We start from the raw sequence: 26,799 nt of genomic DNA, 5'->3' as shown, positions 1-26,799 counted from the left end.
CACAATTTCTAATTATCAAATGCATGAAACATTGAAAGTTTGCCAAAGATTCACAGAAGTCATATTTCTTTTATTATTTACACCCTTCAATCCCTAATAACTGTTGAGCTGTTGTGATGTACAGAACAATAATAGTAATTACCATAAACGTATTGCAACAGACTACAGCCCATCTGCACAACAAAACAAAACGGAAGTCACAACCCCACCGCTCTTGTATTCCAAATCAAAGAGGTCTAGTTATTTTAACAACATTATTAGCAATTACTAGCATTGTGAACATTACTAGCAATTTACGTGTAAATGATTCATGTCTTAATGCAGTGAAATGTGAAAATGTCATCACAAAAAGTTGCACGTATAACCATTTTTTTCTTTTACATCTATTGGTAATATACGATGACAAAGTTAAGTTTGCTAATAAACAAAGATTTCTGGCAACTTGCAACGTGATAGGGCATGCAGAAAATATCTATATGGTTGTCTTGCTTTGACAATCAGGGCCATTTTAAACAAGTTATTTTTCAGGATATCGGAATGGGATTGGGGTCTTAATCAAGACCGTAATTGAGCAATCCATTGGAGAATATATCTACTATTTTTTAAAGTCTCGATTTTACAAGTCTTGAATAATGATGAATCGATTTTGAGATAATATGATTTTAAAATGATGTGATTGTTATTCCAAACTTATTCGTAATTACTGCATGAAAGATTAACCCGGGCGGCTTTGGGCAATTGTGGCTAACAAATATGTATATATTACAAGTACAACCGAACGTTTACTTGTCCCGGGGGAGAATCACACATTTAGAGAAAATCAACATTAGAAGGTGTAATAGATGGACAGATTATGTCCGAAGCAATAAGTTTTAGGGATTTGAATATGATAGTCAGTATACTTCAACCTAAATTCTTTCAGTTAGTACGTTTATTCCGGTTATTACAACGCAATGATAATAACAAATGCCATAATTGAGATTAGACTTACTCCCACATGTCTAAAGATTGCGACAAAGTCTTCATAATCGAGTTTGTTCTGGGATAGTCAGCAACAACCGTCTCTGGGGTTTGTCCACGTGGCTGAAGGCGGACATTCTCCAAGAGGGTGGTTTAAACGAGTTGATTTAGCGACAATGTCAGAAACACGAGGAGCCCCGTTTACAGGCTATTGTATCATTGCGCCCGATCTTCTTTCGACAAAAATCAATAAACAACATAGTAAAAACACCACCGTTACCTCTAACTGGATTCTGTGTTGAGAGCATGCGTACAATGAGTTAGGTTTACTTATAGCAAAACACGTGCTGGTGGAATAACAAACGCAAGTTGTCATATTTTTGGTAAATTTTATAATTGTTCTGAAGACAAAACTAAGGAATGTCTTATGGATAAATAAACACATTGTCTCAGGTAGCGTGACTTGTGTTTCAGAATTGAATAGTTTGTGTGAAAGTCGGGTATAATGGCTTTTAAAGCTTTTGTACGTTCATGTGAGCAAGAAAGTGACATGTGATCAGAAATATGTGTGTCTTGTGTTGAATTAAATGTGATGTAATATGGATATTGTTCTCAGAAAGGGTGTGTAGTGGAACTTTATATTTAAAAATAAGAACACGGAGACACCATGGGAATGGCATTGTTATTAAGGGTTTTGATTATGTCGTGTTATTTTCTGGATTATGTGGAAACATATCGAGGCATTATACCTATAGGTAAGTTAACTGACATTTAAACAGGACTTCTTTGAATGTATTTTATAGAACATGACAAAAAGGCCATTGTTAAATTACTATTATTATTATTAATTTACCGCGTTTAAAGATACAATCGTTACTATCTGAATAAGTACATTGTTTTAAAATATATGTAATGCAAACTGTAATAGGACTATCGTCGTATTTATATTAATGGTTAACATTCTCAAAGTTTAATTTTAATAAAGTTGTATAGTTGTATATTAACATTGCGAGCAGTAGGCTACCTCAATACAACATTAAATATTGTTAACAATTATGAGGTAAGGCGAAGCAATATACGCCGACATCCATATCCTTACCCCCTTCTTCCAATAGACCTATTCGTATCTAAAAAAAAAAAAAACAATCGTGAAAACTTTGATTTATTGGAAGTGAACGGTAAAGGGCAATAACTCAGATCCACTGTCGCACGCATCTGAATTCCATCATATTTCCTTCTTTCTGCCAAACCTCGGGTAAATCCCAAACAATCATGACAACTTTAATGTTTGGGAAAGGGTAATGACTCTCAGATAAACTTTCGCACGGTTTTAACAGTTTTGTCCATTTTGGCAAACCCCAGCTATTTTTAAGCAAGATCCTTAAAATGGTCAAAAGGTCAAACCAATCAAGTGCAATGTTAACTATAACTATAAGATAACTTTTGTAAAACACTAATAATCAACAGGTTCGAACCATCTTCACTATTGTGATACAAATATTGTCAAGAGCTCATTCTATGAGTTAGTACGAGTAAATGTGGGCGGAAAATGTACGCGGATAATTCCATTTGTGAGATATAAAATACATACTGGGCCCTATATAGATAATTGCATGGCGGTAGTCCGATATCATGGCATCAATAGACTTACAGAATAATGGTGTTCCCTAAGGATGACGTTGTTAAATTTTGTTATGAATGCAGTGCAATATATATTGGATAGATATTGGAAAACCTCATTTCGGGACTAACGGTACTGAGAAGATTACTGATTTTTATTGTGTACTAAAGATGAATTATGGGGTTTACCCTAATCAAGATAAGTCAATTTAATGAAGAAGAAAAGTACCCGTTGTCCGACTGATTAATAAATACAAGAGTGGGAAAAGACAGCCATGTTTTATGACAAAGACTAGCTGAACATATCAACTAGTCTTGCGCCAACTAAAACCAAGATATTATATTCTAAATATTAATGTAAATTTTGTAATCGAACTAAGCCCACATATCAATGGAATGGATAAGACCTAAAATGATTCCAGTGAGAGGCTATCTATATCCTTAATACTTATCTAATATTTGTTGACTTTTTTATAAAAAGAAAAAAAAAACAAATCCTAAACATCCATATGTCATCCTTAAAACGGATGGTCTCATTTGATTTGGCCACAAATAAAGTATTATTTAATTGCAGTTTATTTTAGTTTCATGGATAATGTCCATACTGAGATATAACGGATTTTATGTTATCGTATCGATATTTTAAACTAAAATTAGTAAACAAATCAACTTCCACTTAATCGTGTCGACTGACAATTTTATCGTTAAGATATTTTTAAGATATTTTAAACTGAAATTAGTGAACAAATTAACTCTCGCTTAATGTTTGAACTGATAATTTTATCGTAAATAGCTTGTAGCAGCACTAATCGAAATAACATCAGATCAAACCTTTTTGATACTTTATTTTGCCAACCCCATTAATACTATATTTATCTCGAACTATTCATGTCAATTAGTTAAATTTGTTTCCAAAATCATGTACGTGTCTAGACTAAAAATGAATATATTATTTGATTACTGCCCAAATTTGAAAATTTCCCTAAACTCCCTCTTTGCAAACTTTAAAACTAACTTGGTGTCTATATGTCTATATTTAAGCATCTGCATAATCTAATTCAAACGTCTGACATCAAACGATTGCTTACTATAAACACCTACATGAATATACATATAGTCTTTACATTCACTAAACAAAGAAATGGGCAGTTTTGATCAATACAGTGGAGTTCAAGTAGAGAACTGGATTGTCTTCCCCATGAGAACAATTAATTTAGGCAAGCAGAGTAATGGAAGTTTAATACACGGTGTTAGAAAGGGGATTAATCATAAACTAGTAACTCTCCTGAGTCACTACTGTTTCTCTCATAGCATAATAAAATAACTACTTCCTATTCTAGCTAAGGCATATATTAGTGGACATTTGTGCGCATCAGTTCATCTCGTTGGTTTTCATTAGATATACTTATTTTATTGAAGAATCATTGTTTCATATAAAGTGGAAATAATTTTCATCTTTAATCATACCAATTGTTACATATTAATATATTTACTTTGTTTAATTTAAAAATTCTAACAGTTTAAATTCTGCTTCTTGAAGAGAGAGAGAGAGAGAGAGAGAGAGAGAGAGAGAGAGAGAGAGAGATGGGGTTTAACGTCCACTCGACACAAACTAGGTCATTTCGGGACTAACAAATGGTTTAATTTTCTTTCAATAATTCGCTTGCGCGTAGGGGTCTTTAGCAGTGGGAGGAAACCGGGGGACCCGGAGAAAACCCTCGAGGTTGGACAGGCGACCCTACTCCTTGTCACGTACAACCGGGGATTCGAAACCACGCCAGTCGACTCAATGACAGACTTTATGATACAGCACGCGCACGCTAACCATTCAGCCATCCACCCCCCCCCCCCCCTGCTTCTTGCAATCTCTGTAGTAATACCACACGACCATCACAGGATACTGCAACACCCTGCTTAAAAAATAGGATAACCCATCATTTTGGTTGCAAAAATATCTAAGAACTTGAGTTGTCAAACACTATATTATTTGAGAAATATGCGGGTTTGTAGGATACAGTAACATAATATGCTTTTAATCCATCAAAAGATTTGTTTTGTCAATTAATAAAAACAATGCTACTCTAATAATAAAAAGCACATATTTATTCTAATAAAAATCGGTTGATAATGTAGTTGGTCTTTGAGATGTTCCATTAATTTGAAATACACACAGCTTGAAATTTTAAATTCAACATATAGCCAATATGTTTGTCCATTGATGTTATGGAGATTATGTGTCCGGTACGAGTCGATCATAAGGTTTGTTATTAATGCAAATGTCACGAGTTACATGCCACGTTTTCTCAAGTTACCTAGCACTCATCAAGACCATTACCAGAAAGCGAAGCACTACAATATATTACAATCAAATATAACATGTAGTCCCGAAATGACCTAGTTTATAAACAAATTTTTGTTCATTACAGGAGGTATATTTGCCAGAGATGATGTTGTGTCGCAAAAAGCTTTTGAGTATGCCATCAAACAACATAAACGTCGTTTTAAAGAGCCATTCTTTGAATTCAATGTAACTGTTGATAAAATCAATATCAACGATAATTTTCAACTCGCATCAGCAAGTAAGTTCAATTGTTATTCTTGTACTTTTTTTATATTATGCAAATATTTTTATATGATATCATAAAGTAAGAGTCATTATCAGCAAATTGCATAGCGTGGGTTATATAATGTCTTTTATATTGCACAGATTGTTTTTTGTTGAACTGAATCTTAACTATCGGTAAACAATATTGCCAATAAGCAATGTTAGCAGGAAGATAAATTACTATTTCTTAAAAAGATTATCGTTCTGTAAAATATTCAAAAATATAGATGCTTTCGGTAAGAGAGATATATCTTGTAATAAGTAGGCAAGAGATACCAATTTGCTTTTGCATAAGAGTTTTGAAAAACATTGGATGACGATTTAGCTTAGGTTTTAAAAGCACTTATACTACAAAGATAAAGCAGGCATTGGTCGTGTTAACTCCCTAACTAAATTCAAAGGGCTACAGAAAATTCGGCGAATTCTTTTGAAAGGATTTAATTATCCACATCAAACGTACTATCAGTGCTACCGCTTCTAACCACCTCAGAATTTGTTCGCCGTGGGAGGATATTATATATTACCTAATAGTCACTTACCTGTTGCAAATAATATCCACATAACCAAAGTGTGGAAGAATGAAGGAATAATATACTTAACGATTTCAAAGAACGAAGTCATTTTACTTATTTGGATACTTTACTGATAATAATGTGGCGTTTCCAATTAATTCTTTTGAAAAATAAGTCCAGTGACCAGAGTGCTTACATCCTTGAGTTACGTTTTCCGTCTGAGTTTATTAAAATCGGTAGCTTTACAACAGTTTCTGTCCAGGAAATAATAAGTCTTTAAATAGTTTATATATTGTGCCTTAATATTACTTAGATAGTTTTATATGAATATCGAAACGGTGACTTATCGGGTAATTTTATTGAAATAAATAATTAAAGCTCTAATCAGTTTTAAACTCATAAAAATCTAAAACAGTGTAAAGACGTCTGACTTACTTGACAGCCATTCTAAAGTAAAAATAATAAAGCTGTATAAAGACCCACAGATAACCATCTCTTATCCATCTCTATTTTCAGTCGATATCAAATTTCCATCTTTCTTATCCCTCGAGATTTACACCCAGTTAAAAAAGAATTATTCTTAGTTGTCTCTGTATGATGAAGATCGCTTCTGCAGATTCACAGAGCTTACACATCAGTCCACAGTTTACTTCAAATCACATATAAAAGTGGAATGCATTATTTCAGTTCACAGCGTCAATAACAGAATCGGAAAAAAAACGACATTACGTCCAAGTTGTTTACAGCTGAAAGATTTAATTAAAATTTTCTCTAAAACTGCCATTGTTGAAATCTGACAGACAGTGCCATAAAAATAATTATTTGGCTTTTTAAAATTAATGAACAGCTATCAAAAGTTTTGAAAAGAAATATAGCTTTTTTCATCATGTTCCGTTTTCCCTGTCCAGGAATGATTTTGAACGACAAACAATGTCCATAGGAATATAGACCGTTGAATGACTTTATTTAAGGGAGTGAGTTAGAGCTCTATTCTTTAATACCGAAAAAGAGTCTAAAAACACATTATTATGTAATATGAATGAATAAAAACGGATTTACATTCATGTTTTTAAAATATTGATTGTAATTTCTAATCATTTATGTTTAGTGAAATACCTGAGCGGTCCAAATTGGATGAATGTCGTTTGCGCCTGGTTAGTCAATGGTTTATACACATAGCACGACGTTTCGACAACTATTCTCTTAATGTGTCTTAAATATTGGATATCTGGAGTCCAATACTGATTCAAATGGACTACCATTAAATTCTAATTCGCGTTTTTATGGATAGTTAGAGGGTTATGTACTTTAAGAAAAGAAATAAAATTGAGTATTTAAAATGCTTCGGTGGTAAATTCATGGCTCCGCCTTGTCCAATCTGGTCAGATCTTCATGTAGTAGAGGCTATCGAAAGTATAAAGAAAACGAAACGAAATATTTTAATCGGATTGCCCCTTGTCCACCTGTTCAATCCTACCAAATTGTTTGATCATGTTTCAAAAACTCCAACCTGGCAAGATTTCGGTCGCGAGGGCAGGACCTTTGAACTGCAGTGTGTTTACTGTTTATAAGCACACTGAACTGTCGGACAGATAGGCTTGTCGTGACAATATACTCACATTTAAAATTGCTTTCATTTACAATGTGTTAAAAAGAGCAGCCAGATAATATAACTGTGATAATGATATCGGCCGAAGGTTCAGTAAGCTAATTGGATGGCTGCCATCTGCCTGTGGCTGAACACAACTAGTAAATAAGGATAATACTGTTTTCCTCACCCGTAATAGCTTCTAATAACACTATGGCGATGATAATAGAAGTTCTGAACAACCAAAAAATGACAACAATGTGAACTTCTCAAATAAACGAAGTGTTATTGGGTGTTCTAGGCAGAGAGCGATACACAATCCAAAGTATGTCTTGCCAAGAATTATTTAAAGTATGGCCATTTTATGTTTACGTTGTTTCTAATGATTTCACGCCACCATCTTTTTGCATCTTAGATAATTATAGTAATAATATTTTTTTTTTATCTTTAAATATTGTAAACCAACTCATACCTCATGAATATATACTTGGGGGGGGGGGGGTAAAATAGTATAGAATAACAGTCGTTACATTAATATATTAAATATGTGAACGCTCTGACTTATTGTGCCTTTAAAGCGAGGGGCACACTGATCTAAATAAACAATAAACAGACTTGTGTAACTGACGTTTCTTGTTTATCGTCTTTAAAAATACTTATAGCACATTATGATCGAAATAGGCCAAACGCAGATATTCAAGAATATAGAATAACCTGAAAGGCGAAAGACGTTTGATAAATTACCAAGATTTCTACATGTAAATGCTTTTAACCCATAAACAAAATCCATAATATACAGTTTTATTGCCAATTGGCAAAATTATCAAATTGCAAAGCCAAGTTATGAATAATTTGCTTGAGTTAGTCACCATCCTATCTAAACGTTGTCGGTATTTTAGCGTGATATTCAGATTCAATTAGGTCTTTAATCTGAATTAATCATTTATAGCTTTAAGCGTTTCCATCAGATTCACGGCTTAAGAAGTAAAAATAAATTGACAAATTGTATAAGCTTGTATCTTATTTCTTGGGTAGAAATGGGTTGTTTTCATATGACCAAAGGCAAATAAAAACCGATATCAATTTAGACAGAGATTGTAAGAATATCATTTTCAATGCACAATTCAGGGCCAAGAAAATAAGCGACGGCATCAGTTTCTGAAATGAAGACGACCGTTTAAGAATACCCAAATTAAAATGCCTGTCATTATAGAAAGTAAACTACCACGTATCGTCACTAAAGAGCAAGGACGTGTAATTATTGTGGTTCTAATAGTCGTATATTGAGACGGTAGAAGAGAAACGGCTCCCAGATTCCACAGTCGTTAATATTCTATCAACGCGTATTTATCACCGAGGGCGCTTATGGAAATTATAAGTCTCTTGCAAATCGCTCGTTGACCCACGAATTCAATTTGGACATTCTCTTCTCTTTGCTTACAGACGGTCGTTGATGAATCGATTTTTAAACAGGATTGTTATCTCGTCATATCTTGACATTATGGCCTTTGTGTATTTGTACACTACTGATGCCATGTATTGTATAATCAAGGTTACTTCAGACATTGTTGATTAACACTCTTAGAACACGTTGCTTGAATAAAATTCACAGATTACACGCAGTACAATGGGCGAATTCAATTAAGGACTTCTAGATAAAACTAGAATCGTTTTACGAATTTGAAGATTTTATAATTTACAAGCATAGCTATAATGCAATTTTCAGATGTATATTTTGTGTATCAAAAAGAAAGCCTTAGTTCCATTGTCTGATTACTCCTGTATTATGGTAATTTTCTTCCAATCTTGTGCGACCATTAGTCCCATTAGATTGTTCTATAACGATAACAAAAGCTTGCTTACTTTGAAAATTACCAGCTTGTGAAATGATTATTTATAAATGGTAATGTCTGGGTCCCCTGTGATCGTCTTGAAGAAGATCTGAGTGAGATTACCAATGTTTTATTGTCTGGGTAACCGCTCTGCCATGTATTAAATTCTGTTTCAAACCAGTTACTCCTCCATAGAGCATGCACGTATTACAATCCTTGATTCTGGTGCATTATCCGGTAGAGTGAAGAAGAAATGGTTTTCTTTCTTAGACAACGTGTAGTTAGACCATTGTAACAAAAGAAAAGCATTCTTGTATGGATGTTATGTCCTTACGTTGGATCGATAGTTTTACATAATATCCTGGTTCATATAATATTTCGATTTTTAGTACATTTCTTCCACAAATAAATTCTTTAAATGCTGGAATTGTTTTGGACAATACCGCTATTCAATAAGTAAATAATACCATTGTATATTAATATATAATGATATATGTTAGATTACATATACATGTATATATTTAAAAAAAAAACATGGTGACTAATATTGCTTTTAATGAATTGGGTGTACATGAAATATTAGATGTCAACCTTTGTTTGGTCACTGGATTAAGGAAGTAACTTATAACGGTTGAATAGCATTTCTATGTTCATAGCCTATCGAAATATTTGTAATATGGATTTCGCCACGTTTCGTGAGCTATAATGTACAACCAAACATTAAACATAGCCAACAATCCTTGCGAAACTTATTATCTAAATCTGTGTATACGTAGTTCAGAAATGTACTATTGTACCCAATCTTTAAAACCATTAAGACCACCATGCCTCATCAGTCTAATTAAGTATATACAATAACAACGCGCCATCTATCATTTTTATATATAAGTTTCCACGTGAGTAGACTAAGGAGACAGTATTTTAAGAGAACGTGGTCGCTAGTTCTAGTCGTTATTAAATAATGGACCATAATATTTTGTCACTATAGTATATGTGATTATAATTTTTTTCTCTAGTCTGATTGTCATAAGATTTTACACAAATTAATTTAATCATTTTATAGTCTGTTAGATTTGATCAATAAAAATACTAATTTATCATGAAAAAGGATTTGATATTCGCTGTGTTTACCAAAGTTTACACGAATACAATGAATCACTGGTCTGATTGAACTTCCTTTTAGATATTGGCATCAATATATGTGTCTGGACAAACGAACATATATAGATATGTTCTAAATTCGCTCTGTGGGGGTCCATTACTTATTACATTGTACAGGAAATGAGAGACGCGGTAGAATGCTATTAAGTAAACGGGATATCTAAGGATTGTAAATAAACCATTACATATAACATTTATTACGATAAATAATGATTATATAACATAAATCCTCGTATCGAGTTCATGTTCGATGGCTATATTAGAATTAAGGGTCATGCTCCGTTGTAGTTAATACGGTAATACGTTAAAGGGAATAGACCTCTTGGATCTAGATCGACATAAAGTGTTGAATTGTAGGGGGTTTTTTATTTCGATCAGAGATGGAAAATATGATCCATATTTGACTAATAGATTTCGTTTAGATTTCAGTTATATAACATATATCTCTTTTTCTTTCCCGGTAATTCGACGAGCACCCAAACAACGGTTATGTTTTTATTCTGTAAGTGGCATTCAGTGATCGAAAAACACATTAACAAACCACAGTTGTATGGGAAACAATAACTGGTTTATTACATATCAGCACGATATATCGCCAAGTATCCTCTTATCGCTATTAAACAAATTTTATTTATTTCACAAGCCGCCTAGCCTATTTTACAAAACGTTTCTAAAATAGGTTTTTACTCGTCGACCCTACTTGTTAAAACCATTATAAATTATTTGTACCTTGAAAAAGCTTGATGTATTGCTAAAAGTTCAAACTGAGATCCTTTTTGTTTAACTTCAAACAATTTTCGAAGAGTCCATTTTTAGACCTAGGTTCTACGGGATCAATTGGCTTACGTATGCTGAATGAATGTCTAAAAAAAGCAAATAAGAACTGATTATATTGGCTGTGTATAAAAACAGAAAATCACCCGGGATGTATTTAGTTTTTAAAGTATTCATGCCAAGGTACCGTATGTAGATAATGGATTAGATACAGAACCATTGGAATTTTCATCTGAGAGAAGAATGCATCGTTAACGTTTATAGCCAAGTTGTTTATCAATTTGTGTTGAACCCATGGCTTTTAACATAACCCATCACGTAAATCATTACTAAATTATCTGTAAATCTGCATCAACGCACAATTTTTTCTTTCTCCTTTTTCAAATTTAGTGAATTGCTTTTCTCGATACAATCGTCAATTTTATATTAGCTCAGTGTCTAGATGAGAAACTGAAAAGCTACGAGTGATGAGACACGAGGCCACAGATGTGGAGGAATTTTAGTAGAAATGATTGCGAATACGAAATAATTACCAATCTCACACGGGAGTTGGGTCGGCTTCTAACAAATTTTGTGTCCCGATGATATTTTGAAGATCGATAGTAAATAATTGAATCATTATCCCCTTTCCGAATTACTCGCCAGACGTCGAGTTTAGTTTCCTACTAGCGTTTAGTTTACTATACAGTCACAAACCCAAATATACCGCTTGCTAAGTAGCTAGACCGAGATTCGCCATTTTCTTGTAGGTTCATACAATGCCGCTTTAAATATCTGTCTATACAATAGTGGTTTGTTTGTAAATGCATTTGACGTTTTTGCCTAATAATAATTGATGGTTTTATATCCATTGGTTTTAATGGTATAAATGTATCATTAGCATAGGTTATCGACCCAAGTATTGTAATGGATTATCAATTGTCACCACGCCCCAATGCTAGGGGCCGTACCAACGTCTATCACTTCGCTGCTGTCGTACATTATTGAGATATTAAACGACAAATTTGATTAGGTATGTCATTTTAGATGATGATGGAAAATGACTGCCTTAAAGACAATTACTGAATGACATATATACTATGTCTAAAAATTAATATTTACATGAAAATTGAAAATAACTGACTTAAATGCCTTAAAAAGACAATTACAGAATGACTAAAATAAACATTTACGAACTATCACTAAACGTTAAAATATAAAATTCAACTCGGCTTTTGAACGACTGCCATTACTGATTCTGGCATGATCATGTGTAAAACATAAGGTTTATTAAATTTCAGATGGTACTTGATTGACGACTCTTAAGCATGTTTTAATATTGATTCGTGGTTAACTTCTTATTATAGTTCAAGCCTACGTCTGTTGCTCTTCAAAATAAAGTACAAACGTTTTCTCTATGATAAAGACTGATCAAGATGATATTATTATCATCTAATAGAATTACTATCGACAAAACATAAACGATAAGAATAACAGACTAACGCAGTATAAAATCTATCTTAAAGAACACAGGAATTTTTTTTAAAATCTGTCATTTGAAACAAATCACTTTTAGTCAGTATCAAATGCGATTGCTCCTTCTTACGATTTTTCATATAGAAGAATCTGAAGCGAGAGCATTACTTAAAGGGCCAATCCCGATAATATTTTGGAGAATAAAACTGCTTAATTTTGTGTTAAAATCCCTCAAAATTCTCTAACTTAGGTCCGAGCAACTAACTCAATATATGTGATACATTTTCAAACAACTTAAACCCATCAGTCTTAATCTGGAAATGGAGATCGATGTCCTAAGCTGTATTAGGCGGTGTCTGGATAAAACCAGACTTTTATTTTATAAAAATAATGTGTAGGTGAAATTTACCTTTCATTAAGTACGGCACATGCGTGATTCACTGTTTATACCTTTAAAGGAACGTGAATCGATTATCAGGTCACCCAACGAAAAAATTGACACGAAATCTTAAAAGGGTTACGTGTCCGGATAAGCAATTTTGACCTTCACGTCCAAACGACTCAATATTTTGAGCTGAAGTTTTGAGACAGGGTAAATACACCATTCCTCTAAATTTCATACGTGCTCGGACTTTTATTTTTGAGACTCTGTTCAAATCGGGATAGTCCCTTTAAATAAATTCTACCAGAAAATATGTCGAAGTAAACCACTAAGATATGTTCCTTCGAAATTAAGTTATCTTGTGTGACACCCGAACACTAATTTTAAACTAAAGGTTTGATATTTTTTAAAATATAGACTGAAAGTGATTTGTAAATACATGTACAATGAATGAAATAAGATACAAATCCTTTAAAGTCAACCGCTAGTTTGGCAGACACCTGACTGTTCGTCAAACCCACTGTTCTGGTAGTGGCAGTGTTTATAGATCTGATAGATTGTCCCGTTCGTGGCTCGCAACTTGATGTTTTGACAAACACATTTCTTGGTATTTTGAATATATTTTCAATCATTGGTTATGAATTACGGCCTGTCGAGGAAGAATATCTTTAAGAAAGATTTTCGAATAATTTTACAAAGAAAAAAATCGTACCGTATGCATACATTCGTTTTATCGGTTGTCTACTCCACATTATGGAGTGATAGAGAGAGAGATGGGGTTTAACGTCAATTCGACACAAACTAGGTCATTTCGGGACTATACCGTGGTTCAATTTTATTTCAATAATTTGCTTGCGCGTAGGGGTCTTTAGCAATGGGAGAAAACCAGGTTGGAACATCATGGAGTAATTATTCCAAGCTCTCTCTCTCTGAAACGAAGGAAAATATATCTGATTCAAAAATATAAGTCGGCACATAAATAGTTTTAAATGTTCTAGGAATATCTCAGTCACAGCACCAACTGAACTTACGCATAGCTCATTGGCAGTGCCAACTGAACTTAGTTCTGTAACAATACCAACCGAACTTAACCATAGCTCAGTAACATTATCAATGGAACTTATGTATAACTCAGTAAAGTACCAACTTAACTTGCCAATACATAGTTACAGATACATTATGGAAGATTAGATAAAGAGCTGACAGTTCCCACTATAATAGTTAAATACTAGACAATGTAAAGGCAATTTGCTGAAAATTGATCCACTATGAACCGAGAATTAAGCGATTGAAATTGATCCACTATGAACCGAGAATTAAGCGATTGAAATTTCGGCCTAGCCTCGATCATCATTCCTAAAGTCGGTACGATAAAAAACATAGAATCGATTATCCATTTTTTGATTTAATCAGAAGCAGCAGACCGGATTCTAATCCAGTAAATATCGCAGGCTAGCAATGCCATCGAGAGTTGATTATGGTCTGGATAAGTTAATTTAAAATGTCTAATTAATAATTTAGATAACATTTCAGGCAGAAAGAAAGATCTGCAATTGGCAGATTTGGCTCTTGCATAATGTATGTTTCAGTAACAGCATCATCAGAACTTACCCATAGCTCAGTAAGCATGCCAACTAATCTTACCCATAGCTCAGTAACCATACCAACTGAACCTCCCCATAGCTCAGTAACCATACCAACTGAACTTACCTATAGCTCAGTAACAATACCAGTGGAACTTACCTATAGTTCTTTTACCATACCAACTGGACTTACCCATAGCTCAGTAACAGTAGTAACGGAACTTACCTATAGCTCAGTAACCAAGCCACCTTTAACGTACCAGAAAAAAGTCCACTCAAGCGATGGGAATATCACTTGAATTATTTACGACACTGACCGTTGCACTTTACATATGAACGGTATAAAAAATGGCGTTTTTGCTATATTTTATGAAATTCATTATAATAACACCGATTATGCAACATGCTTATTAATCATTTATCTTTCAGTATGTCGTCAAATGTCTGAAGGCGTGTTTGCTATAATCGGACAGAAGACCACGCAATCATCTGATATCGTACAGGCCTTTACCAGCACGTTCCATATGCCATATCTTACACCAAGTTTATCACGTGATACATCACGAAAGCACTCCATGTTTGAAATTCATTTGAAACCTGATTTCACAGAGGCCTTAATAGAGTTGATAAGATTTCTCCAATGGGACCATGTACACTTCCTCTATGATTCTGACGAAGGTTTGTTATTATTAAATATTGTACACTAGAACGTTTTGTACGTTGTAAGTTTTCAAAAAGCCACCCTTATTTAAAATTTCCTGGTGTTCACATCCTGAAACTATTTTGAAATCCAAAAGTTATTTCAAGACTGGGTGTTAACTTGGGTAAAAACCAAAAGAACTCCGAATGATTCGCCCGAATGAAACATGTTTGGTATATTCCGTCGAATTTTCATTCGCCGTGTTTATATTCGCCTAGTGTGTCGCCCGATTGTAAATTCATTAGCCAATTACTACTGATGTCGAGAAAGTCACGTGATTTTTTGAAGACAAAATGTCGACTATCACTGAAACGTGGAATCTCGAGAAAGAATCGGAGCTTATTATTTTATGGGCGGAGATGGATGCGGCGTAAAATTAACAAATTTCCATCGCTGCGGCTTTTTCTTTCTTTTTCTTGGTAGCTGCCTTGTTTAATAACCTGACTTATCACGTGGAATGTGATGCAATCGACTGGTGAATCAGGCGAAGAATTCGCCAAATGTGTCCACTCAATCGGCCGAATGAATTCGGCTGCAATTCGGCGGCGATTGATTCGACCAGTGTGTCTCACGTTCCATAGTGTTTTCACCTAAAAGAACAAAGGTATCTGTTCTTACATAAACTCCTGGTTTTGTTTAGAGGTGGTGACTGACCTTTAACCGGATGATATTATGTCTTAATTTCTTAATCAAAGATGAAATGACTTTGGGTTCTTCTAGAAACTAGTTTATAACTAGATAATTAATCAGATATAAAAATCTGAACCATTCCTGGTGTCCTTTAACAATAAAGTAATAAACTTTTATTTCTTTTCAGGTCTAATACGACTTCAAAGAATATTTCGGTCCATGCGTAATGCTAGTGTGGATTGGTTCTCCGTGAAGCGGTTTAACGATATTAACCATGTCCATGATGATTTAAGACAAATTGATCGAGGCGATATCAATGCAACTAAATCATTTGTACTCGATTTGTCCAGTGAAGAAGCTTATAAAACAGTTTTAAAACAGGTATGTAAATGAAATGGGGTTTAATGTTCTTCTGAAGACGAAAATCTGCTCCAACACTGGCGTTTCTATCTATTCTACACCAAGGGTAATTTTACGCTTACATGGTTGGACTACGTGACACCTTTTCTTTACCAGTTGATTTCCTGGATTGTGAGCTAGCACCACCGTGGCTTTAAAACTGCTATGTAAATGGAAAGATAAGTAGAGTTATCAAACGTATATACGGATATTGTAGCACGGACGCCCAGAAGAGTTCAAACACCTAAAATCCATTGGTGCTTCAAATAAAGGAAATTCACAGAAAAGTTGTGAATTTTGTTTTCTTAATTTAACACTTTCATCCTTACAGTCTACATTATATCTTTATAGCTTAAAACTTAATTATAATTAGTACATTTTCACCATAAAACTTAATTATAATAAGTACATTTTCACCTTAAAACTTAATTATAATTAGTACATTTTCACCTTAAAACTTAATTATAATTTGTAAGTTTCTACCTTAAAGGATTTTTTTTATTCTATGTACGTCAGGGGGTAGATAATCATATATTATAGATAAATCAATCATTGTTGCTTTATGAGTAATCTATATTCTACCACTGGTAACTTGATTTATTTTATTTCCTTGCAAGTAGAAAATAAAAGCAGAGATTAACCAACATCCGTAACCTCTATCGCTATCTTTGTTACACTCTTATTAAATAAGAAGAATGTGTTCCCGGGGACTAAAATCCCATTTCCCAAATCTGTGTGATTGATACGGCGCCTTTACTGGGAGAATTGGCACTGTGGAATATCAATGTAGTGATTAAGGACTGGTCGATATTGTAGTTTATCAGATTAGTACGCTAGTTTGATGGATAATGTCCATAGAGCGGCAGTTACAATGACTAATTTCTTGTTTATTACTATATTTATACAATATCAATGTAATGAGTTTATAATAAATACTGAATTAGAGTATGTTATTGCGCTATACGATCTAAATGATACAGAAGTTCTTGTAGATGCTGGTGGTCGTTTTAGAAGCCGAGTATATGAATGCATCACACATTTAGTCTAATAACTACAAATTATGACATCTGGGAGTGTTTACTCTTTCTGCAACACCTGATGCATTGTATAACTAGGTTTATCTGTGATCTAGGTGTTGACCCTAGAAGTGTTTACGTTGGAAACGGCTTAATTCTCTTTGACATTTAAATTGTGTAGCAGGGACTGTTGTCTTTCTCACAGACATAGCATATATAATGATTGATTTGTGAACTCTATGTTTTTGATGTTTTAATTGTGTATTCACATACATACCATTCGATACACTTTAAAGTATACTAAAACATAAAGGTCACACTTTCTGACTTCTGGTCGCCTAAAAATGTCATATAACAGAAAGAAAAGAAAAAGTTTAAAGAACTTTGAAATACGTAAAGAATAAAAGATGGAACATTTTTCAATTACTTTTTTTTCTTTTTTGTTTTTGAGATTAGCGTTAAAAAAGATAATACGGTCGCGTGCAAATGGTTATCTGGGAGAAGTGTTCAGTTTAAAATCACTACTTTAAGGACAAGCGATGCATTATTTCTTCGCTTAGCTTTATTTTCTATCTTTATTGATTTCCATGATTACCACCTGCTAATATCAGGCAACGATGGCACCGAGTCATGAGAATAATAAATAAACATTATAATTCTTCTTGATCTTAAACTAAGTGTCTTCAGTAATATTTGTTGACCCTTTAAGAAAATGTCATGACATACAAATTAGCCTGGTGTCAACCATGTAATGGAAAGGAAAGAATTCGGACGAATCATGATTTGTACTGTCAGTTAACATGATATAATATGGCATGTCAGTCGGAATTCTCCTGGGAAATTGTTCATTGTTGCACGCAATACAGTAATAAAAAAATGTAAAAACTAAACAACATAGCACTACATTGATTTTTTAAACGGTAAACCAAAAAGCTTATAATGTCAAAACGTTTTACGAAAAGATGTGCAAATATCTGACAACATAATATGAATAACAAGTTAGACCATGGAGTTTTCCGGGATAAGATCACGGAATTGATGGCTGAATTTCCGCAGCTAATTTCCATTTCCGTCACCTGCTAGCCAAGTCATAAATGTCTAACTATTGAAAGATATGTCACCGCCGTAATGGAAATATTTAGAAAGTGATCTGAACAGATCATGTATGTAGTTTTGTCAGTGAAATTAAAGCTCTTATATTATGGACACAATATCGATTTTTATTTTCCCCACACAATATATTAAAACACAAATAAAAGAAACCCACTAACACTGTCGCTCGTATTCCATTTAAAAGTAGCTATATAGTGTCATGTTTAACAAAAATATTAAAGCCCTAATATTCCAGGCTGAAAGCCAAATATATAATGACTTGGTGGTTCAAAAATTATTAAAATCAAACAATTTGAACGTAAGTTATGGCCATCTATATTTCTCATGGGTTTCTATTGATTTCATGCCGCAGTCTGTATTGTTTTAGAAACAACTAGCAGTCATTTCATTTCTTTACATGCAGATCGAATTCAAGGTGGTATCTAACCTAAATTAATTACTTGTTTTATTCGCCTAAAGCAGCGTTTCTCAAACTTTGATGCTCTGACTCCTTGTGGTCTTCCACACAGTCAAACAGGTTCTCAGAGGGCCCGCAGTGGAAACATTGATCCTTGGGGAAAAAAACAGCTACGAAGTTACATTCAGTATGAAAATGTTAGTATTCGGACAATGAAGTTCAATATCACATTAACGGGAATAGCGATGATCTTGCTATGTGTTGATGTATCACGTTATTGATCAGAATGAGTGTGAGTGTGAATTGTCGAAACACCTGAATGTATAATATTATCAAAATATTTTTGTTTCATTCATATCTCTTTCATAATTTAATTTGCAAAGTGGTGAACAGGTAAATGCAGATGTGGGAGTTAAGTTATTTGGCATTTGTAAAATGTCCCAAGTGGTCCATGGTTAGAACAATATTGGGAACCAGTCTGGTCTAAGATACTATCTAATTAGGACATTTTGCAGCCCTTGTTATCATTAAAGTGAAATAAGGGAAACGATTGCTAGTCTTCTGTCGCATCGCGGGTTTAATGATCAAAATTTCTGGAACAACAAATACATATGACAAAACTTTAGGATATTTCAGTAGGCCGTTGCGGTATATGACATTAATGTTAGCTTTTAAAAACTGTCAATGTGCATTGGGTGAGTTTCCTGGACGGGCGAACCTATGGATTTTTACATCCACGAGATAATTCAGTTTCATAATATTAAATTAATATGTATTTTTAAAAATATTTTTCTTATTGTTGTTCTTAAGTTAACTGATATGAAGAAAACTTGATTCTATGGCTGTCAATACTTTTTTTTATAATTCCTCTACAGGTTAAAACAATAAGTCATACAACATCGTGACATGTGACACGTATAATAAGTTTAATCTGCTTCAGGTCGCTGTTATGGAATAAGTCATATAGGATCGATGATGTAATTCCCAGCACTAATTTCAACTTCCTCGCCATGCTTGTCAATCAAAACCTGGGTTCTCTGCACTATTATAAACCGCTGAAACAATTTTCTTTGTCACGTTTTCCTTTGCTTGCAGCAATATAATTTCTGAGCACAATTATTGTGATGTTGTGGAGTAAAATTGACTTTTTTATGCAATACCGGGACCTCTTTTGTTGTGAAATGTGGTTGTTGGGGGTTTTTTTTGTTGAGAGTCATCGCTGCGGATGTTTGTGAATAATATTCTATAGATCCAGAATACAATGTCTTTGGTAAACTGTTTCAATGGCATTTAGTAATTGAACTAGAGTATACAGGTCAAAATTCTATGGAATACAATTACTGCTTTTTACTGAGCGACGTTTCTACTAGGCTTCTCTAGTCATTATCAAAATATGATAAAAAAAATGAAAATATGACATTACAATATATACATGTACACAACAATGCTTAGTTAATGCTGACAAACAAGGGATCTAACTTAATGACGTGTACATCGGCATCCCTGCATCGCATCAAGAAAGTAAGATTATTACATACATGTACATATTTTCCTTCTTTTCTTCGTATCTGATCAATGAGTTTGACTGCCAAATCTCCATACTGATGTCTGATAAACTGTTTCAATGCCATTTAGTAATTGAACTAGAGTATACAGGTCACACATGGAATACAATTACTGCTTTTTACTGAGCGACGTTTCGACTAGGCTTCTCTAGTCATTATCAAGCTATGATAAAAAATGAAAATATGACAGGACAATATATACATGTACACAACAATGCTTAGTTAATGCTGAGAAACCAGGGATCTAACTTAATGACGTGTACATCGGCATCCCTGCATCGCATCAAGAACGTAAGATTATTACATACATGTACATATATATATTGTCCTGTCATATTTTCATTTTTTATCATAGCTTGATAATGACTAGAGAAGCCTAGTCGAAACGTCGCTCAGTAAAAAGCAGTAATTGTATTCCATAGAATTGTGACCTGTAAATGTCTTTGGTGGTTATAGCACAATATCTCACATCGTTCATATTATCTCAGTTAAAAATTGTGTACTATTTTAATGTAAAGACTGATATAAATACAGAACCTACAGGGCGGGGTGAAATCAATAAAAACTAATGTAAACTTTAAATGGAACAAACTTGAGTTAAAAAATTGATCGTTGTTAATATTTTTTATGAGTATTTTTAATGCGTATTTATCCTTTCTGTTGCCATAGTGGGTCTTTAAACGACCAGAAATTCGTAGCTTTTAGCTTCACGAACTTGGCAAAGATCACATCCGTCACATGTGGCACGGTTAATCGTATGTACTATTTGTTGTATTTGTTACCCATTTGGTATCAGATGTTAGCGAAAGGGTACCTAGCTGCACCGTTAACCTCAGGTTTTACATACCATAAACAGTTCGTAAAACTGAAAACGGTTACGCCCTGGCGTAACTAGTTTTTTTTCCCTTGAAGATTGTTACGGTGACACGGGCCAACTGTAAATTTACGTTACATCTTGTATTTGAAATGGAGCAACGATGGCTAAGCGGTTAAGACGCTGGCTCGCTAGCCCGGGGGTCGGGTGTTCGATCCCTGCATTGGCCGAGAAAGTTCCTCCGGATTTTCCGACGTGGTTTCTCCTTGTCAGTGGTACAGGACGGAGGACCTGACAAGGACAGCTGTCTAGTCATTCGGATGATACGAAAATCAGAGGTCCCGATGTATACATTGGTGTGCACGTAATAGTTCCCTTGGCAGTTGGACTTCGATATAAGAGTAGGTCATAGTGCCGCTGCCCAGGCAAAATTTCCCTCAGAGCACCACTGTATGGCGTATGCGCGTCTTCATTATACCTTAATAGCGACTCATGGTTTAGTTCGATCTATATATATTTGTTTGTTCACTGATTAAGACTAGGTTTTAATATTGTTTAAACCGTTTCTATTCTGATTTCCAGATACCAGAAGTCGGTATGAACAAATATGGATATAATTATCTATTGGGAACGTTAGTAAGTATTATATGTATTATCATTTAGTAGAACAATATTTTATGATTATAAATATATGTATATATTATAATTTAAATAACTTTGTTTTGTTTTCACCCTTTTCTAACTTCAATCTCTTATATTTACCTTTCTATGAATAATAGGATTTTAAAAGTTTAAATCTATCACGGTATCGCCATGGTGGAGTAAATATAACTGGATTTCAACTAATAGATGAAGAGACAACTGATAATAGAGATTTTATAAAAGAAATGAAGAAACTACATGTTACAGTATCTAGTTTCGATGGTACAAATGTTGTACCAGTAAGTTTGTATTTATAGTTTACTAAATTTATATCCTTAGACATTCCCATTTTGAACTGTAAATATATTTTTTAGCTGTAAATACGATATTTGTTAGCTGTAAATACGATATTTTAGAACACAAATTAAGCACAATTGATCCTAAGCAGCGGAGTAATTCAGTAAACCCGAGTAACGAATAAGTAGACTAGTCACACGATAAATAACAGTTAGATCTATTTAATAAGGCCAACTTCAAGTTTGGTCAAAGGTCACGAGATGTAAGCAGGGCTAGCGCTAAACCCAACAATAACCCTAACCCTGGACCTAGCCCTAATGTCTACCCTAACCCGAACCTACAATCTGGCCAACATTCACGTACCCTAACCTTATTTACATCTCAGCGACCGTGACGAAAATTGAGCTGGCCTTAACAAAACAAATAGATTTAGCCGTGCCTCATAATAGTAGCCTACCAGGTGTCAATACTCCGCCTCGTTCTCGACAACCGCCATTATCGTCGCCGTGTTAAATGAAAAGTCGAGGATGATTAAATGGAAAACGTAGGTTAGACTAAACAGATCTGCAACAAAAGCAGACACATCGTATGTTACAAAGATCAACTTTATCGTGATGGCTACCATAAAACGTTTGAAATAAAGACTTAAGCCTGGTGTGTTTGAAATGAGCATGCTCTGGCCATACTAGAATGTGCATGTATTTTTGAAGGTATTTCAAAAAATCGCACAGACGGACAACTTTAATACCACATTATGTTTCTGTATAATACCATATTCACATTCCCTGATGCAATTTTAAAACAACTTCACTGGCTGCCTATACCATATCGATTTGATTTCAAATTTCTTTTTTTATATTAATTTGTCATTCAATTGTCCAGGGTCACCAATCTCCATGATCGCTTGTCAACTTATGAACACTCCCCACAGCTTCGTCCCTCAAACCGGAAACTACTGAAATCCTACAATATCCATCTTTGTTTGGTGTACGTTCATTCACATTGGCAGCCCCTGAACTTCGAAATGAATTGTCATTTAACACAGAAATAAGTCCAAGTTTCCGTATTTTAACAAATAACTTTAAATCTGGTGTATTTGAGAAAGCATTTGTTATATTTTGGTTTCATATATTGAACCGTTTAAATTTACTTCACAATCATCAACTTTTATATCTTTTTATCATTTCTATTCAATTTACGTTTCAATGATTCATGTTCATTTTAATGAATCTGATGGGGCGGGGATGTATTATCATTTATATATATGTATATTTGATGTATTTATATTAAATCTATTTGTAAATGCACCATAGATCAGCTGTTCCAGTGGATTTTGGCTATAAGATTAATAAATTATTATTACAATATGTAAGCATATATCTGAGGGAACATCTGGTGCCACTTTCCCATGTGCTGATTCCATAGATATATGTACTGGTTAGGGTCGATTGTGCTTTACTTACTGTGTCATATTCACAAAATATTAGTCTTGTAGGTGTTTAACTATTAATGTATATTTTTGCACTTTTGAAATGTGACTTATAAGTCCAGAATTGCAAGGGAGCACAACATCCTGGCCGCTAAATCCTGTTTTCATTTTCTATTGATAGTCTAGTGCTGCTCTAACTGTTGATGCTGTAACTTCACTAGAAGATACTATCGCCGCCATGTTGGGTAATAACTCTGATGCCTTCCGGTATACCTTTAGACGGAAGCATGTATATAATTATAACAGAACCCGTGGTGTACCTTGTACTACTGACCCACCAACTCCATGGATGCATGGAGACGCAATATATGCTCTTCTTAAATCAGTAAGTCAGTTAAATAGTAATGGCACAATTACAATAGTCTAGACTAAAATGTTCCAAAAAGCATATTGCCAGTCAAAAAGTTGTTGTCATGCAGTCCTAGCACGACTTCCTATTAATTTCACGTATTCATCTTTATTGTTACTGAATGTTTTGGCTGCAGATGACATACAACCTAAGTTGGTTTTGTAATCGTTTAAATTACTACCCAGAGACGATAGGGGCTGACACAATGGGACTTAACTGTATATTATAAACGCAGAGCACTTCGCTCGCAGTTATGATCTAAAGCTGTTTTACTACATAAAATCCATTTCAAGTAATCAAAGTAAAGTGTTCAGAGAAAAGGTTAAAGCTCCTAATACGGCTTCTACATAATAAAAGAACAAGTTAAGACGATTTCTCAAAAATGACCAAAAAAAATATAAAGGGATGTCGACAATAATTGAATTTTTATTAATGTTACCTTTCTAAATAAGACAGATACTTGTCTAACCTCTGCACGAATCTTTTCTTTTATTGACAGCGTAATCCACCAGGAATATCAGGAAGGCTACACTTTGACGAGAAAGGTTTCAGACAAGATTACAAGCTCGGGGTGTATACCGTCAATTTAGAATCGGGACCAAATAAGGTAAAGCCTATAATCAACCTAAAATTAGATAATAATCAGACTCCCAATATTCCTTGAATTGTTTCTTAAAGGCGACTTCCTATAAACCGAATTTAATCTGTCAGACGGTAATAATATAGCTCGCATTCAAAACATTATGATTTTCAGTGGCTATTATGTACAGACCTTTAGAAGTGTATAACAGTGGTTTAGTACATTTGACTAAACAATTTAAACAGTTGTTTTACATCAATGCGGAAGCAGATCAGGATAATTTGGTTCTTCTGGAATACCGTTTGCGTTGTATTATTTTGAGCACAATACTACCAAAATATGTGGACTTCTCGATAAAGTTTGACTCTACTAAACATACATCATGTGTTCATGGGTATCAACACACGTAACCATTAAAATGTCTAGACCTATCCGATTTGGGTCAATAATAAAATTGTCAATTTCATGGGGTTTTATATGAAGATAACGTGTCATCGTTGACCATTTTAGGCCTCTAGATAACGTTACTGTTAAAATATATTGTGTTCTATTACCGTCAAATAAAGCCAAAAACTAAAACTAAAATGAGTAAGCAAGTCGCTTAATCTTTCGAAATACAGCTTTCCTGGTGATCATTGAAAATAAAATATTAGATCAGTCCAATTCAATACTTTGGGTTTACAAAAACCAAAACGATTTAATTGCTTTAATACAGGATGTATCAGTTTATTTCATTTCTAATAATAACACAATATTCATTATTATCTTAGCTAGGTACGTGGTCTTCTGGTATAGGTTTTAGAAGTATGCATGCCCCTAGAGGCAAATACAACTACAGACCACCCGGAACAGGAAATACAACGAAAATAGTTACATCTATAATTGTAAGTTAAGATGTCATTTACTGTATTATCAATCGACTTTCATAGTAAAAAATTGAATGATGAATTTTAGAAGTTTAAGGCAGTAAATATTTTGGTTAGTCGCCAGTTATATACATCCTGAAGACCTTTATTGATAAATCGTAAAAAGGTGTATCTCATCCATTGTTTGGCCTAATAAAGAATTTATCATCACAGATGGTAATTTATTTATTTACAGAACAATACAAAAAGGTCTTAAAGGGTATCATTTTAAATTATTGTTCAGTATATTGGATCACACCCAGTTAAACTGATTTATAAATTTACTTGCAGTCAAAGCCATTTTTAATGAAGAAGCCTGTTGAAAATGGTGTACCTCCAGTAGGCAATGATAGATATGAAGGTATATATATATAGAAATATAGTCGTCAGAAATTTATACATGTAATTCCTAGTAATGATTTTTAAAGAATAAATGAGGCGGTCTTTATAGACCAAAAATGGTATTGTATTCACCTATTCGGTCTTGTAAATTATCCTTTATGAGTTTAATGTACCATATACTAAAATGCATTTTGCAGGGTTTTTGGGGGGTTCAGTGTGGTTGCGGTATTTGTTAAATAGGAAGTAAATTCGATATAAATATATTTTTTGATAAATATCGGTTTTCTAATTTGTTATTTTATAGCATGAACAAAATTGCGACTTTGGAATCTACCATATAATCCATGTGGTGGACATGGTAGTACCGGACCTCTATTAAATGACTACATTATATGAGTATAATCCAAGGAATCGATGGAAAATTATTTTTCTACGAAAAGTGGTTACTAGCTCCGTTTACAAACAAAATGATAGATTGTTGTCTCAGTTGAGTGATTGGGATAACCAACACCTAGAATGCTATTGGTTTTATATTACAGGATATGCTGTTGATCTTAGTAGACACATTGCTCGTTTGCTGGGGTTTGATTATATTATTAAATTAGTGGAAGACGGGGCATATGGTACTAAAATAGCACCTAACAAATGGAATGGTATGATAGGAGAGTTAATGATAGAATGTTGTCTCAGTTGAGTGATTGGGATAACCAACACCTAGAATGCTATTGGTTTTATATTACAGGATATGCTGTTGATCTTAGTAGACACATTGCTCGTTTGCTGGGGTTTGATTATATTATTAAATTAGTGGAAGACGGGGCATATGGTACTAAAATAGCACCTAACAAATGGAATGGTATGATAGGAGAGTTAATCGAACATGTACGTTATTAAAAACTATTATCAATTCGATACAAAATTGTATTGTAATAATCTCAGACAAGAATCTAAAATTTATGCAAGTTAAATTTGTCCATTTTATATATGTAATTGTCATTTTGTCTGGGATTGATGAAATCGACTGAAGTTCATAACAAAATTTCATTTAAACTTATCTAATAAGGGTATTATTATCAATTTAAAAATATA

The 26,799-nt window shown here is 33.8% G+C and overlaps 1 protein-coding gene across 1 annotated transcript; it reads left to right on the top strand.

Moving 5' to 3' along the window:
- Positions 1–1,285: 1,285 nt before the first annotated feature.
- Positions 1,286–26,404, top strand: LOC126830475 (glutamate receptor). The gene is made up of 11 exons (XM_050560862.1): positions 1,286–1,715; positions 5,007–5,159; positions 14,902–15,150; positions 15,990–16,183; positions 21,689–21,742; positions 21,886–22,047; positions 23,656–23,859; positions 24,383–24,490; positions 25,234–25,347; positions 25,660–25,729; positions 26,250–26,404. Exons 1-11 carry the CDS (start codon positions 1,628–1,630, stop codon positions 26,402–26,404), a joined length of 1,551 nt encoding a protein of 516 aa, XP_050416819.1. The 5' UTR covers positions 1,286–1,627.
- The last annotated feature ends 395 nt before the right edge of the window (positions 26,405–26,799 follow it).

Source organism: Patella vulgata, chromosome 8 (assembly GCF_932274485.2).
Source record: "Patella vulgata chromosome 8, xgPatVulg1.2, whole genome shotgun sequence".
Taxonomy (NCBI): Eukaryota; Metazoa; Mollusca; class Gastropoda; family Patellidae; genus Patella; species Patella vulgata.
The sequence above is the reverse complement of the archived record's forward strand: the minus strand, read 5'-3'. Positions and strand labels throughout refer to the sequence as shown.

What these genes read in the sequence shown, in the direction of transcription:
- LOC126830475 (XM_050560862.1), top strand. Translation starts at nt 1,628, where the DNA reads ATGGGAATGGCATTGTTATTAAGGGTTTTGATTATGTCGTGTTATTTT. An exon ending in CCTCTATGATTCTGACGAAG is followed by an intron (nt 15,151 to 15,989) that starts GTTTGTTATTAT and finishes ATTTCTTTTCAG; the next exon opens with GTCTAATACGACTTCAAAGA. An exon ending in AGGCAATGATAGATATGAAG is followed by an intron (nt 25,730 to 26,249) that starts GTATATATATAT and finishes TTTATATTACAG; the next exon opens with GATATGCTGTTGATCTTAGT.